At 40.5% G+C, this 17,483-nt stretch overlaps 1 protein-coding gene across 1 annotated transcript in view; it reads left to right on the forward strand.

The window, feature by feature from the left end:
* TMEFF1 (transmembrane protein with EGF like and two follistatin like domains 1) overlaps positions 1-17,483 on the forward strand; it is a 112,823-nt gene that overhangs the window by 55,928 nt on the left and 39,412 nt on the right. The window contains exon 4 of the mRNA XM_084848150.1: positions 10,539-10,565. Coding sequence (XP_084704276.1) covers positions 10,539-10,565 — 27 coding nt within the window. The remainder of the gene's footprint in view (positions 1-10,538; positions 10,566-17,483) is intronic.

Below are 17,483 nucleotides of genomic sequence, written 5' to 3' on the forward strand. Positions count from 1 at the left end.
CCAATATAAGCATGTGGTTAGATGTACCCTTATTTTGCATATCTCTGCACTGCTGACCTTTATTCTCATGATCAATGGCAAGTGTTCCCCTTCTGTTGTATTATTTATACAGGCTCAAAACAAGGACAACAGTCCCATTTATGAAAGGCACTGAACATAAAGTGTCGGGCATCTTAAAAGCTGGTGAGGGAAGCTTAGCAGTTTTGGGGGTTTGACTTCACTGGGCTCAGGCAGGCAATGCATTTTCTAGAATGTTGGGTGAGGTGAGACACTGCTAGGCTAAGTCGTAGTTAAACAGTAGAGGCTGTGACTATCATCAGTTCAGTGTTGTTCCATTGCCTCATGAGCCATGTGGCTCAAATGACCTTCTTGGAAACTTGACTTTTAAACTGCTTTTTTTTTGGGGGGGGGAATATATTTATGTTTATTTTATCTTTATAAATGAAATAAACAATACCAAAAATACCAACAACCTGATCAATACTACAATTTCCCACCAATTCAATATTCTGATGAGGACACCACAATAACAAAAAGAAAAGGAAAAAGAAAAAAAGGAAAGGAAAAGAAAGGAAAAGAAAAGAAAAAGAAAAGAAGATTCTTCCCCCCCCCCATCCCTTTAAAGAATTAAGTTTAAACTCCAATACCCCCCCGGCCTCTGATGCCATTCTATTTTTAAAACTATATCTATAACCTTAACAATCTTACAGATTAATAAACAACCTTACATTTCAATATCATATCATCAATCTTATATCAAAGAAACAGGTCTGCAGTTCATTCCCAGTATCCTATATTATTAATAATAATAATAATAATAAAAAATATAATGTTATATAATAATAAAACTTAAAATAAACTTTCAACAATCAGTAATATATTTTATACTATAAATGCATGTACACAATTACCCTCAAACAATAAATTTAAATACAGTATACCATATCTATTTTGAAATAAAAAATAATAAAAACATATAAAGAAAAGCAAGAAAAAAAGCAAGATAGAAGAGGATAAATGAATATATGTATAATCATTTATCTTCTGACCTAGCCTGGATCATGTAGACTAAATACAAGCAGTTAAGAAAGCTTGTTTAAACATTCCAGTTCATGGGGTTGTAACAGAAATCTCACGCATTTTTACGTTCAGCCATGCCTCCGCCATTTCATGATTTAGAAACTTCTTCATCTGACCTTCAGACACAATACAAAGTGTAGCAGGATATTTTAAGTAATATTGTAAGTTCATTTGTTTTGCCATATTTTTCGCTTTGATAAGTTGCCTTCTTTTATTCGCCACCTCTTTGATGTAATCTGGAAACAACATAACTTTATCTTGTTTCCAGAAAAGGCTTCCACCCTCTCTTGCCAAACGCAGGATATAATTCTTTGTGGAGACTTTTGTAAATTGGACTATGATCAGTCAGTCCCTTTAGCATTTGGCACACGAAATGCCTGCTCAATATCAAGTAAATATTGATGGGATAGGGAGTATCTCATGCAAAGTTTATCCACAAAAATAGGCAATTTTACATCATTAGACAGATTTTTAATCCCAATAATACATACATTGGATATTTGTGTGAAGGCCTCCAGTTGAGAAATTCTGTCAGAGACATTTTTAAAACATACTTGTGTTGTAGTTTCATTCCCTGCCATTCAATCTTCTAGATCGTTAATTTTCGTCTCCATTTTTTGCCATGACGCATTAATTAAATCCATAGCTCCTTGAAGGCGGTGATGGAATTTTGGATTAAATCCAACCTTTTGGCTTGCTCCGTAAATTGCGAAGATGAAGTCTTTATCAGAGTAAAGAATTCCCCTATATCTTCTGTTTTCGAAACCTTTGGCACAGGAAGTACGGGGGGAGTTGGCGGTAATGCCAGCCCCTTTCTTCCCTTGAGCATAGTCATGTTTCTCTCAAACAGATCTTGCAGGTCCTCAGACATTCTCAAATATTGTTAATATTTCTTAAATCATCCCTCAGGAGTTGTTGATATTTCTTAAAACATATATTATTATGGAACACGTCAGCCCTGCTTTCTCCTATGAAATAGGAGTTTCAGAACAGCTTTTTGCGTTGGTAAAGCTCTGGGGAGATAATCCTGGAATCCAGGCCCCCCCCCCCACTATCTTGTGGGGGATACTTTTCTCCAAGATGTTATCCAGAGCTGCCCTTTTAATTCCATGGGGGAGATGAAAAGGTTTTTCAACCTTTTAAAAAGCTGTTTGAGAAAGCTCCCGTGGAGAACCCGTGGGAAGCTGCCAGAGCGACATTGGTTCCAACCAGCTAAACTGCTTTTTTTTTTAGGGATGGCGTGGCATGCATTCATTTTGCATGGACCTCTAAGGTGAGATAAATTCCCAAAGAATATATATGCTAGTCAGTTACAGCAGAAAACAACAAACAGTTCTGTGACATCTTAAAGACTAGCACAGTTTTTGTGGCAGGAAGCTTCATAGGCTATGGCAACCTTCCCCAATCTGTGCCCCTCCAGATGTGTTGGACTACACTTCCCAGCATGCTAGAGGCCCCCAGGTTGGGGAAGGCTACCTCATGGTCTCTGCAGAGATTTATAGCAGGCCTCCCTGGTTTCAAGCCCTTGTTCATTTTTTGTTACATATCTTATTGGCAAATTAGTAATAAAAGTTAAATTCTTAGGATTTATTTTTCCTTCTGTGCATTTCTGTTTAACTACAGTAGCACGTGTAATTGCTCCCAGGATTGACTTCTGCTAAATTTATGAAATTAAGGATGCACAGTGAGAAGCACACAGCTGAATATTATAATAGAATTCTGAATTTGCACTTTCAGAGACATATTTATAGGAAAGTACAGTCTCTTGGCTCTCTTATTGCAGCCCTTAACTGAAAGACATACACATACTATTTGCATTATGAAAAGCAAACACCATTGCTCTATTAGATGTCAGATATTTATTAGCTTCTCTCATTCCTTTTAGAACACATTTCACTGCAGAGAAAGCTGAGAATCTCAAGGCAACATTTAATTTCAAACTGGTGTCCTTCCATCTGAAGTGATCACACTACTTATTACGAATCTTGAGCACCCTGGATTTTACAGTCTGCCTGTTTATGGAGTAGAAATGCAATTATAGCTGCACACTGTGTTTGGTGGCAAGGGTAGGGGCGGGTAATAAAAGTCAGCCTGCGGTTTAATCTCCTCATCACTGTTAAGTAAGAAATCCTGGGTATTTGTGCTGTTGGACTAATAAACCAGGGAAAGATTTCTGGATATCAGCTTTGCCGCTTATTGAACCTCCCATTCCATAGCTAAGAAGCCAAGATGTTCACAGCCAACACTGAAGCAGGATCTAAATCTTGTAAATGAGATGGCACCTTCTTGGCCGCAGTTCTGCATAGCGGTCCTATGTATGCACATAAGTCCTTGCCTTTGTTCGCAGTGAGAAAGGAAGGTTTCCCATGTGCTGTCGGAGCTCCAGCTGCTGTAGAGTTCCATCTGCAATCTAGCAACGAGAGTCAGATATCCATTCTGGGCTCCATTTCACAGCCATTGCCTGCTCCTTTTCTGGCTGTGATGGCGGTGTTTACACTCATGTACCTTGCAGGGAGCACGTGTGGTATGAGAGGAAGGTGTGCATCTGTCAACATGTGGTAGACAGTTGCAGCTCCCTAGCATGTGTCTACTGCATGTGCCTAAACATGTGGAGAAGCGTGTCTGCTTTTCATGAATTACGGGTTCCCCACAAAAGGCACTGGTGTAAATGTGGCAGAAGCACCTTCCGCTGTAAATTGTGAACTCCTACACTTGCCACACTGTAAACTAATACACTTTTGTACATACCAGTGCATAACAGCTGTCAGGGACAACATTGCCAGCTTATATAGGTGAAGGCCTCTTTACACGATACCTTTTTAAGCCATATACCTAAGATTTTTCAAGCATTCACCAAAAAAAGTAAAGTGACAAAATGCTTTGGAAATATGTGTTATACAGATACACTGCTCAGAGACCAGTCTAGGTATATTTCTGTCTAGCATGTGAAACGCCCCTGGGTATCACGGAAGGAGCTTGCATTTGACCTAACACTGCCTTGTGCTTTCTGCAACTGAACAGCAAGCTACTGTGCATCTAGCATTCAGAGCAAATTTTTGGAACACTTTGCCAAGGTTTGCGTGAAAGAATGATCAGCCTCTCTTTGAATCCTGCCAAGAAACAGTTTAAGGCTCTATCTCAGGCTGCACTGCTCTGGGCAATTAGGTAGAAACCCTCCTGCTGACACTTAAGACTTGAGGGTAATTGCCAGCAGGCGCAGTGGACATAAAGGGGGTGGGAATGTATAAACGACAGGAAGACGTGATGCTGCTAAAAAATTAGGCCTGTTTCTCAGAGACAAACTACACATTACGCTAATCACATAATCACATAGTGTGCAGCTGAGGCTTATCTCTTTTTTACTCTCATGTAAGCGCATGTGGCCCCAATTTGGACTGGGACCACCATGTTCCAGGAGGGGGGGAGTAAACCTTCCCATTACCCATCTCCCCCCTGAAATTACACACATGTTTGCGGGAGGGTTAAAAAAGTATCTATTAGAATCAATTGAGGCTTCCCTCCATTTTCTTAACCCCCCCAATAGGGGGGTGGTATTTGGGGGACTGGAGTGTGGAGGAAAGGTTTAATCCTCCATTCCCAGAACATGGTGGTTCTGATCCAAATCAAGGCTGCACAGACTTACATGAGAGTAAATAAACAGGCTCAGCTACATGCTCTGCTAGGATTATAAACCTGTGCCTGGGATGTGAAACTTCAGACTGCAAGTGAGGGCTCATATAACTGAATGCTCCTCCATACAAAAGATTTAATATCCATCTGCAGAGAATATTAGCCATCAGGGAGAAGGGTTCTAGTTATGTCTGCTCCCTGGGATCTAGTTTCCTTCATCAAGTTATTTTTTTGGTATGGAGGGAGCATTCAGTTTCCTATGTGCAGCCTGAAGTGTCAAACGTGGTCCTAAATGTGTCATTAGGAGACACAGTTTGGGTTATTAAGTAAAAGCAGGTGTGGAGGGACCAGAATTTTACTGGGACTACAGCACATGGGGAGAAAAAGTTTAACCTTTTCTCCTCCTGATGTGATGCTGATGAAAATTACTACCCCACGCTGTTATTAGCCCCAGAAAAAACCACTCCCATTGGTGGCACATCTATTCTGGGCTCCCAGACATAGATGTTCGTCTTCTATGAGAACTAGGCCTTAGGGAAGCTCAGCTGATGAACTTTTAGCTTTATGGAGGCCATTAATGTGTCTCAATTTGTACCGCTGCAGTCTTCCGGTGAGTACTGCCTCAGTGAAAATTTCATCTTTAAACCACCCTAATGCAGTATGAACTGTAGGGGTCTTGTGAGGCTGACTGGACAGCAATTCAAACTGCTCCCTTTTTAGGTGGGTGTCTAGCTATTGAAGACTTTTATATATGGAAAAGACTGAACTGGACTGAGCAGAGTCCTTCCTTTCCTCTGTACACCACTTACTGTGGCCTATATAATTTTAAACATTTCATTTCCCCTATTGGAGAGGTTAAATAGCCAAATTTGGTTTTATTTAGAAAATGCAGACACAAATTAACTTTAATTAGGGGTGCTTAATTTAACTGCGGGAGCATCTTGTCAGAACCTATCCATTCCCACACAGAATTTATAACAAAAATATATGTGGAAAAAAGAAAAGCAAAAAAGCAGAGGAGCTTCTTCACCCAAATAGCTAAAAGAAAGTAGCATAAGAGGACCTATAATAATAACTAAAAAATTAAGTTGCAGTCTTGCAGGATGATGTGGTAGTGTAACATGAGACAACAGGAGTTTGGCTCTAGCTATATGGAGCATTCTTCAGTATATGTACGTATATCTTAATATTCTTTTATTTAATATGAAATGTGTTTATAAATACAACATTTTGGAGGCATTTCTTCTCACAAGCTCAGTTCAGACACTAGCAGGCAGTTCAAGCTATGTTATAAACACTACAGGCCAGATTCTTAGTTTTAGGAACAAGGTGATGCCAGGAAGCCAATCCCACATCTCAGCTTACTGTATAACTTTAAAGTCTACCACATTCTCTCAGACAACTTGTTACTAGACAACTTGTTACTGAGGGAAGCCCTAAGGCTTCTGTGTTTCCAGACTGTTGTCCTGCCTTGACCAGCTGCTGGTTGCCTCCTCTACTCCTGATACTTTCACATGAATTTAAGAACATAAGAAGAGCCCTGCTGGATCAGACCAACATACTAGTTCAGCATGCTGTTTCCCACGGTGGCCAAGAAGCCCTAAGGCTGTGAGGGCAATACCGCTCTCTTGCTGTTGCTCCCTAGCTACTGGTATTTGGAGACATCCTGCCTCTGATTCTGGGGGGTAGTATCATAGCTGTCATGACTAGTAGCCATTCATAGCCTTGATGAATTTGTCTAATCCCCTTTTAAAGCTGTTCAGGTTGGTGGCCATCATCACATATTGTGATAGCAAATTCCATAGCATATTTGCTGTGTGAAAAAGTACTTCCTTTTGTTTGTCCTGGACCTCTCAGCATTCAGCTTCATTGGATGACTTGGGTTCTAATATTATGAGAAAGGGAGAAAAATGTCTCTCTATCCACTTGCTCCACACCATGCATAATTTTATACACCTCTATCACGTTTTATCCGCTTTTTCCTAACCTAAGAAGCCCCGAATTTGTAATGTTCCCTCATAGGGGAATTGCTTGACTTTCCCTTTTGACTTACTTTTCATCAGCCCCCTCATTTTTGAGAATTTTCTTCCTTTGAATTCAAATGTGACTGTGTTGGACTTCACAGTTGTCAGCCTACATATATGTTGGCTTTGATAGTAGTGTGGCCACTATTTCCAGTCGGTTCAACAACACAACTTGCATCAGGTGCTGGTTGCCATCTAGGATTAAGTCCAGGGTCACCTCCACTCTGGTTGGTTCAATGAAATTTTACCTCTTTGCATGACAAAAAGCATTTGCCCAGTTGGTGTGAGGCTAATTGAAGTCACCCATTACTATAACACTTTCTCCTTGGTAACAGTTCCCAGGGGAGTAGCCCTGTTAGTCTGCTGTAGCAAAAATAACAAAGCTTCTTGTGGCACTTCAAAGACTTACAAATTTATTATGGCATAAGGTTTTGTGGACCAGATGCCTTCCGGTTTTGCCACTTGACACAAGAAAATAAGCCTGCTACAAACAGAAAAAAAACTATCCACAGATTTTACTCAAAGTTTTCATGGTGGAATTGATGGAATTTCATGTTAAGTAAATCACATACTGAGGGTTTTGCCCACTTTCATTGACCTCCCCAAAGAAAAACTGGAATTGACTCATATTTGTGGTAATTCAAGTTAATGCATAACAGCATTTTCCATTGCACATCTACCCTGGAGGTTTGTTCTGTATTCTGCAATCGATAGTTCTCATTCAAGGTCCTGAGTCCCTTCACTCTCACTCTGTATATTTCCATTGTTTTATTTTCATTTTCTAGAGGAAGGATCGGGGATGAGGGGAAAATGTGCTGTTTCCAGCACATGTAATGCCTTAACAGTTATTTCGACTATCATAAAATGGCTATGCTTAAATCAGATTCTCCAAAAACATTTAAATCTTGTAATTTTGAAAGGAAGAGCATCATATGATGTGTTGAGGGCCTTGTTGTCAGTGTGTGCAGTGCAGCCAGTTAAGTTGCTTGACGTGCTCTCCTTTTCCTTCCAAAGTAGAACCTTTTCTTTGCATGCTGCATTTCTGATTCAGTAATGGATTGGCCATGTTGTCTCTAATATTTTTTTTGCAAGAAACAGGCTCATTTTAAAGTAATTGAATGCAGGGTAGAGCATTCTGTCAAGAAGGTGTTGTTTATGAGGGAGGGAAAATTGCAAGGAATGAGGGAGGGAGGATAAGGATAGAGGACTCAAGGAAAAGAATATATGGGCCAAAGGAAGAAATTCAATATAGGAATAAAGTGAACTGATGTCTTCTATGGGCAACTTCCATTAAGTCACTGCTGTGACTATAAATGGTATAGGAGATTGATGGCAGCTAGTTTGTCATCCAGTTGATATTTTCCTCCTTTATTCCACTGAGTTAAAAAATCCTTCACCACATTAACTATCTCTTGAAGGATACAGGCGTCCTCTGTGCTGGGCCGTATGTTGGGGTCATTGAACTCTGGCACACACACAGAAATGCAATTTCTTATCTGGTGGCATTGCATATAACTGCCTACATGCAGTTTCCCTGAGCCTTTCCCCATCTTGACTTGCTCCTAACATTCAGGATTCTACAGGCTCAATACAGTGCTGGCCGTCTGGATTTCCCCTTCCCCATGCAGCCCCTTGTATGCCCCCAAATCTGCTCCATAGGTTTGGGGAACCCTCTGGAGCAGATTTGGGGTGTAGGGGAGGTGCAGGAGAGAGGAGAGCAAGGGGAAGTGTGGACAGAAATTGGATGTAACCCCATAACTATAATTTTCCCCTACACCTTCTCCCTATATGCAACCCAGTCTCTTTCTATTGGGGTGACACCCAGGTAAAAAAGATCTTTAAAAAAATCCTTCCCAGTGTGAAAAGCAGTGGAGGCTCCATCAGAATTCTTCCTGCTATACACTTTGGCTGCTCACTCCTGTGAGGGGGCCAAGACCAATTGGAATAAGCAGCTGAGGTAATTTAGGGGAAGACCCCACCAAAGCCTTTTGTTGCTGTTCACCTAAAAAACTGGGTTAAAGGGAGGCTTGGAGGGCAGCAACAAGGGAGAGGGCCTTTTTGGTGGTGGCTCCCCATTTGTCGAATAATCTCCCTGCTGAGGCCTGCCTGGCACCAACATTGTTATCTTTTCGGCGCCAGGTTAAAACTGCCCTCTTCTCTCAGGCATTTGGCAGCGTATGATAAGTCTCTGATTGTCTCTGCCTGATTGTTTTAAATTGCTTTAGATATATGTTGTTGTTGTGTGTGTTATTTGTTTTATGTAATTATGTGAATGGTTTTTATATCGTATAAAATGTATTTTAATGGTTTTAATTTTTGTGAACCGCCCAGAGAGCTTCGGCTATGGGGCAGTATAGTATATCAATAATGAATTAATGAATAAAGATCCCGTTGTGTCTTGGTTTGTGTGGGCAAAGCCACTGTTGTTTGACCCTTCAGCACTTGGCCTTTCAGACTGTATCACTCATTAAATTAGTTGCTGACCAGGGCTCTAGATTGCAGAAGCCATTACATAAGTATTGAGATTGTAGATTCTGCAGGCAGAAGAAGTAGCATGACGTTATAGACCTCTGAGGCTCCGATACTGCAGACCAGAGGTAGGCAACCTGATGCCCATCAGATGTTCTGCACTTTAACTCCCATAAGCCCCAGCCAGGATGACCAGTGATGTTGCCTACTCCTCATGTAGGCATCAAGTAATGCCTATTTGTGGAGGAATCCAGCTGTGAACAACATCAGCTCTGGAGCTAGCGCCTGTGGATCTGTTTTTCTCAAATATTTTATCACATAAGAGTAGAAATAGGATAAGAACTGTGTACCTAAAAGTATTTAGTCACAGCCTTCTCCATTCCCCCCTGCCCCCGCCCCTTCTGTCAGTCAGTCAGTTTTATTGCATACAACCACAAGTTCTTACCATTTACCAGGAAGAAAAGGAGAAAAAAACTGAACATACTAATCAGATTAATTCAATGTATGCAACTTACAGCAACAGCTTTTAAAACCTTCACTCTTACCTTTTTGGCAGCAATAGCAAATAAGGCTATTTGATTAGTTACATGAAGCTGTGCATCCGCAAGTAATTTCCGCATTTGCTCAGACAAGGTTCTGTCAGACATTCTTTTCAACAAAGGCTGAAAACTCAGGAGGCCAGCGTACAAATCACGAAAGAATACATAATAATATTTGCAATTTGTGGAGCCCCACATATACAAAGATGCTGAAATATGGGAACATTTGCATAGCTCCCATCCAGATAAGAAGAATGTATAGTCTGGAAACATAATTCCATAAATGCTTTCCTCAGCTTGAAAGAAGGAATTAAAATAATGAGAGAGAGAGAGAGAGAGAGAGAGATCTTACACTTAGAAAGATGGTACCACCTACTAAATCCTGTTTGCTGAATAATTTCCAAATCTTTATCAGCATCTTGTAAATATAACTGATTTGTAATTTTAGCTTTCAATATACATAAATAAAAGGAAGCCAAATAAATATAAGGAAATGTTTTTCTCACTAGCCAAAAATGAAGCAGATCTTCATCTGCTACATGTCCCAATCTCAGGTGTGTTGCACTATCAAAGCCTCCACTTTTATCTCAAATAAAGGAGAGAGAGAAAGAGACATACATCATGCAAGAACGTAAAGTGATTTCCATGTTGCGAGTTGGGAAAGTGGCTTCTGGGTTTGAAAAGGTTGAAGGTTTCTGGTTAATAACTTATGCATGACTGTTTGCTCAAGGACATGGTTCTTAAATAATAATAAGAAAATTGCAGTCCTGGATAATTCTATTTTTTTTCCTTTCAGATAACGGCTCTGGATCAGGAGAAGGGGGTAACTATTGTTCTTTCTGTTCATTTGTGTGAATGCTGGATTCTAGCTTGAAACGTTCATATGTATTGCAGAAAAATGAATGATTATGCATATTGTTTTTCCTTTGCACAAGGGGGTGTACAATTCATCCATTTCCTTGAAAAATGCAGTTCATTAGGGTGGCCTTTTTAGATCGCTATCTAGCCCAAAGTAAGCACCTTTGTGGGATATCAAGCATGTGTTTAAACCACTCACATTAATATCAATAGGACTTTATCTGTGACTGGATCATGCCCTTTGTTTTTTTTATGTTAGTGATGTGCTAATTATATGCACTGTACTACATACACATCTGAGAACAATCTCAGATATGAATTAGTGATCTCACCGAACTCTGCAGTGTGTTGACTTCAAAGTCAACAGATGGAATTTCACCTTTTATTGGATGACAGAGCAAAATACTTCTTGGGATGTCTTGTTTGGGGACGATCCATAGCTGAATGGAGGAACACATGTTTTGTAAGAGTTCAGTTCTAGCATCTTCATTTAAAATAAATCTCAGCTACGAAGGGGCTAGGAAAGACCTTTGCGTATGTCCTTGGAGAACCACTACCATAATGACACTAAGAGAAATGGAGCAGTAGTCTGTCTTGATTTAAGCCGGAGTTGGATGCTTAGAGTGAGTGAGTGTGTGTGTGTGTGTGTGTGTTTATCCATGCCTTTTCTTACCTGGGTATGGCTCATTCATCCTTAATAACTTGAAAGCTGAAGTTTTACTTGGACCGCAATCCTGTAACTACTTCCCTGGGAGTAAGTCTTATTTAACTCAGTGGGTCTTACAGCTGAGTGGATATGTAAAAGATTATGCTGCTGGTGATCCAATGGCATGAAATCACACTAATACCTGCAGGCTGATGGGTCCCCTCTGTAGTAGCTCATGGCTAAATGTCATATTAGTGAACAGCATTCTTGCTGCTGATATTGTGGCATATGCCCTGGTTCAGAGATACTCTCAAAGTATATTGTCGGTATGTTGGCAACCACTGATGATCTGTTTACTGGGTATACAGTCAAATTTCTCCTAAAACCAGATACCATCTAAGAATAAGCTCAATACTTTACTCTTGATATGGGTGATACATAATTATATTTCTTAAGAAGCACTCTCTCAGACTTTCTTAAGAAGCACTCTCTCAGCACTTTTCTCTCTGTCTTTTTTGTCTTTTTACCACAAAATATTAGCATAACAGTACTAAATACAAGAGTTTATGCATGCATAAATTCAAACGCATGAAATATGTAACATTCTTAAACAAAGTTTCTAAGCAGAGTCAAGTACATTTGCTCGTTCCCAGTGATAATCAATATCAAGCTTATCAGGTTGATTCTACAGGCAACACGTTAAGGAAAGCTGATCCTGAAGGACAGCTTCCACCGTTGCATGTTCTGAGTCTCCTTTATATACTTTTTGGATGCTATAAAATATGTCCAAACTATTTTTTACTACAATTTATATTTCTTATCCAAGAATTCCAAAGATAACCTTTCTACATTAAATCTTCATATGTCTAAATAAGATTATTGAATTTTGAAGCTTATTATCAAGATTAATGTGTATACCAACACACTTATCCAAACATTTTAGCTTTCTTTGACATGTTACAGGTATGTTTTTGACACAAACATATTTCTTTGATATAATCCTGTCTTGTGAGCTTGTTTTTCTTACAAATTTATGGTCTAGAGTGGGGCTTCTCGGTCACTCATCTGATGGTCCATCTGGCCTCATTGTTTTATGGTACTCGGCTAAGTGAAAGTCATCACCCTAAATTTAACATTGACACCTCCTTATCTGGATTCCTTTCTAATCAGTAAAAGGGTGCTAATGATCTATTTCTAATGGCCTGGTACACTTGTCTGTCATCTGGCAAACCTCAAAAATGAGACATTTTTTATTACTCCTGGGTCAGAAGGCTATACTGGGTGGTATTGGGCATTGGAATCTCATTTTTAATTCCAGAATTCTCTTTGGGGCATTTGAGTATAGAATTTCCTACTTGAGCAGCAGGGGTAAGATGATGCAAATATGAAAGATTTGCTTGATCTGCCACCATATGATCAGGTGAGTGAACTTGACTGCTGCCTGAATATCCACACTGGTTGCTGCAGCATGGCTTGCACTTTTGATTCTTTGCCTTCCATAACGGACGGTGTGACCTGGCCATGCACACAATTTTTGCTTCACAGCTAATGCCTCTGAAGTGCTCGTGAAAATATAAACTGAAGTACTCCACTGTCCTGAGTTTTATCACCTTGTGAGTCCCCAGAGTCCCCAAGAGCCCAGACTCACCAGCCAGGCATTGGTAGGTCACTCATCACTAGCACATAGGAGGAATACTGACTGAGCTGTGTGGAACATGGTTGAAATACAGAGCTAATCTTCTGGCTCCTGGGGTACTTCCAGATTAGGCTTTTATTGTGCCATTGGCCTGCCTCATTCATGGAATTTTATGGGGTCCAGATGTTACCATCTTTCATTTGTAAACCCCCCCCCCGTGTTTTCCCACAGCTTCTTCAATTTTTTTTTCCCCTTGACACAAAAAATCCATTAAGGAGAGAAGGGTAGAATAGCTGCACAGTGGCTTGGTTCACACAACATGACAATCCACTCTCAACAACCAGGGGTTGTTGTGTTGTGTGTGTACCTAGCTATGCTAACAAACCAAGTTTTGTTAAACACAAACAACCCAGAGTTTACAACCCAACAACAAACTATGGGTTTTCTTCATGAGTTGTTTGTGGTTAACAAAACATGGTTTGTTATTGTGGCCCACACACCAGCAGTACATATTCAACCTTGTGTTGTGTGAACCCAGTCAATGTCTTTTGAACGGCAGTGTTAGGAGCCCTTCATATGATAGCAATCTTGATGCGTGAAGTATATGAAGGGAGAGAGAGAATCCCTATCTAATTGCCCCATGCAGGGAAGTTATATTTCTCTGGATTGAGAATTATGTGGTAGTTTAGCAGCTCGTTCCAGTCACCTGGTTGGCACTCCTCCCAGCCCCTCTTCCCTCCTTTATCCAGGACGCTGAGGAAGGGCTGTAGCTCTGTGGAACAGCACATGCTTTGTATGCCGAAGGCCCCAAGTTCAATCCCCGGCATCTCCAGGTGAGAGGTGTGCCTTAAGGCCTGCGTCTTAGGTGGAAACAATCCATACTATCCCTAGCAGTCCAGCTGGTCATGTCAAAGAAGACCAGGCAAGAGACAGTAGCGAGAGACAGTGATCCCTGCAATATTCTGTTGAATTCAGTTGGATCACCAAGACCAGGTACTCTGAGATGGGGGTGGGCAAACCTCAGGCTTATGGGATCTACCTTGTTTTTTTAACTGGAACCCAGGAACCACCAACTAGGTGCAAATGATATAGCCATAGAATTAAAAGAATTCTGTGACAGGCATTTGTTCTGAGTACCAGAACTAAACAGAGTTCTTCTGCACAAAAATCCACTCTAGTTCACACCAAGCTTTCTTCATTTGAGTAGTATAATTTGGATAGGGGATATTTTGTTGCTGCTATTGTTAAAAACTTGGAAGTCAGAAATCCTTGCAGTTCTACTGCAAACCACCAAGAGATCTTCCAGTAGATCCAGCTCTACCTTTCGCCCACCAATACTCTTAAGATGCACCCAAAAGATGCACCCAAAACTATGGGGCTGTCAGGCAGGACCAGCCACAAGTGATCTCCAGATTGATCCATGCAATAATTGATGACCAAACCTAGCCATTTATAACCTATTCCAAGCACAGAGCAGGAGGGAGCACAGTGCTAGATCAGCACAGATCTGTGTGCATCGGTGCCACAGATGATCTCAGAGGAGGACAAGAAGTGCTTTCCATTACATTTTTCTCAGGCTATGTAGGACAAAACCATCATGTCTCCACTCTGTCCTCCCCTGTTTCTATTATTTTCGTCTGCAGTCAGTTTGTTTCTTTCTGTTGGAACTGCTTTTAGATTTACAAAGAATTGTGACAACATCATGATATGGATCGATGTCCTCTGGAACACTGATTTATGGCGGCCATCCAAGCAGTTTTAAGTGACAGAGTTCAATGCTTGTTATTCCAGGATTGTTGGCCTAGAAGGGGAAAGATTCCGCAGGTCATTCCTAGTCTATGCTGGGTCGCTACCCAGATAACCATTCTGAGTTTGTTGGCACATGACACAAAGCCATGGATTAGCACTATGTGGTCAAGTCTGAACAACCTAGTCAGTTCTCCTCCCTTCACCTCCTTCAAAATGGCTGGGAGGATAACTTCAACAGAGTTTAGTTTCATTTTTAAACAATCCTGGCTTAATGTTACATTAAAACCAGGGCCCTTGGTTTAAAACAAACTCTAGTCAGTTACTAAACAAGCCAACTTCAAGCCATAGATTGTGAATCTGGCTTATTAAACTAACTAGAGTTTGTTTTAAACCAGGATCTTTAGTTTGAATGTAGTGGTAAGATAAGATTCTTCAAAAGTAAAACTAAACTTTGCCAAAGTCCTCCTCCGAGCCATGCGAGAGGAGGGCAGGGGAGGGGGAGTGTGAGAGGCTGACACTTTCTCTTAGGCTCATGCAAGTTCATCCATGTAGCTGTAAACCATGATACAGCATTATGTGCAAACCAACTCTCTGACTATTCAACAGCCCCACAGCTGTGGAAGAGAAGGCCACTGCAGCTTCTCCCGCTCTGTTCATCCCCTGCTCCTGTTGCCTCCTTCCCCGCTCAGCAGGCAGCTGGGGAATATGAGTGATGGGACCAGGGAAGAAACCTCAGCTGCATCCTCTTTTACAGATGCAAGGCTGAATCTCTAGGATGTGACCTGGCAGCCCTATTCCGTGATTCTTCAATGGAATAATGCCTAATTGCCATGCTGCTTAATTTCTTATTCTTTTTGTGTAACACTAACCACAGCATGTGCTTGTTTACCTAAACAAAGTTTGAATTAGGTACTTAGAAAATATTCCAGATTTAATTGCGGACAGATGGTAATTGATCAGCCTAGGCTTTCAAGCTGGGGAAATGACATGCTTGCAATACAGATAGTCATGTTAATTATTATTGAAATAATTTGTTTCAGATTCCCTCCTTCTGAAATTTGGTTTCTGAAGTATGGTGGTGGGGAGAGTCTCTGGCAGATTGTTTTTAGTAATTAATACATTGATAATCAGCATGTGCCATTCAGCTGACTGCCATCTGTCTGTTACACTCAATGGGTACAACAGTTCCTTGTGGCTGCTAGAGGTTTAGATTAACATATTTCTAAGCTTATCTGTCTGTCTGTCTATCTATATGTACCTGTTTTGCAGTGTTGTTCATATCAGATGCAGAATGATATTAATAAAATATGATTCTCACAACTAGTGACCCTTGTAAGCAACTAATTTAGGTTGTTTGTTTGTTTGTTTATTTAACTTTATTTATTCAGCTGATGTAGTCTAAGATGACAAATCTGGAAGCTGCCAATTAAAAATAGCCTGCCTCAAACTCACTAACAGTGCAATCCTATACAGGTCTAATCAGAAGTAAATCCCAGTATGTTCATTGGGGCTTACTGCCAGCTAAGTGTGCAGGCTGCAATCCTATACCCACTTACCTGGGAGTAAGCCCCATTGAACTCCATGGGACTTACTTCCCAGTAGACATGCATAGGATAGCAGTGTGTGTGACATTAGGCAAGCCACACTCTCAGCCTCAGGGCCCTACCCAGCTGTAACAGCTTGGTAATAATACCTCCCTTATAGAGTTGTTGTACAGATTACAACATAACGTATGTGAAGCATTTTGAATACCCCAAGGCACTATAATATAATGCTTATTAAGAATGCTTACAAACATTGATGCACCGGATTGTATCAAACATGCTTGTGCTGTTGTAAATCAGGCACTTGAGGGGTGCTTTTTTCATGAATGCTTTTCCAGGTCTTTGGGGTTCTCATTTAGTGGATCCAAGCTTAATACTGTCACTGTAATCAATAGGGTTTAAAAGTATTTCAATTTTGGCTGGAGCATGTCCCAAGTCTCTAGCTTTTTACTTACGAAGATATAAGGCAAATGATGCAGGCAGTGTTCTTTCCAATTGCTCGGTAAATAATAAATCCACACCCATGTTCTAGAGAGCTGCCAAATTCGTGCAAAAGTATGGGGATACCTGACAAGAACTTGGAGCTTATATTGTATCAACATTATTTTATACAGTAAATAGCTTTAGATGAAACTACTTGTGATTTGTTTTGCACTGATGCTAAATGTGTACTGGGAACGGAAGCCTCTGGCTGTATTTGGATGTAATGCTAAACCATGGTTTATCATAGTTTATAATGATAAACTATGATTTATCATTACGAGAATTAGTTTAGCCTCCCTCTAGTCTTGGAAGCTTCCCTCCTTCTTCTGGTGCAGCCCCAAGGAAGAGACTGGAACCTTTGCTTCTGTTTTAGATTAATCACAGTTTACGTATCACCAAAACCCTAAGCTGTGGTAACCATCTTAACAATGGTTAGTGGAAACAAGCGAGATTCATAAAGTGTGGTTTGAAGCTTGCTTGTTTATATTAAGTATTATTAAGATTAACCACAGTTTGCCAGAACTCCTTGCTCCTGTACCAGGCAAGAAGGTGAAGCATATGAGCCCAGGGGAAGCTAAGATCATCCTTGTAATGCTAATCTGTGGTTTAGTGTTATTTCCGAGTCAGCTGTATGTGTGGACAAGCCTGACATAAGTTCTGTTTTTTTGTTTTCGATCAAATACAAATAATATTCAGTATTCTTGCCTCTGTGTGTGGATAGTTCAAAGACCTTTGTGGACTGTGCACAAATCACTGATCGTGTACCTCTCTGATAGTGTCCAGAGTGCCTTTGCCCCCAATTAAAGTTTTCTTCTTTTTTGCTTT

This window comes from Heloderma suspectum, chromosome 4, assembly GCF_057233095.1.
Source record: "Heloderma suspectum isolate Gila_16-S chromosome 4, 16-S_ref, whole genome shotgun sequence".
NCBI classification, from domain to species: Eukaryota; Metazoa; Chordata; class Lepidosauria; order Squamata; family Helodermatidae; genus Heloderma; species Heloderma suspectum.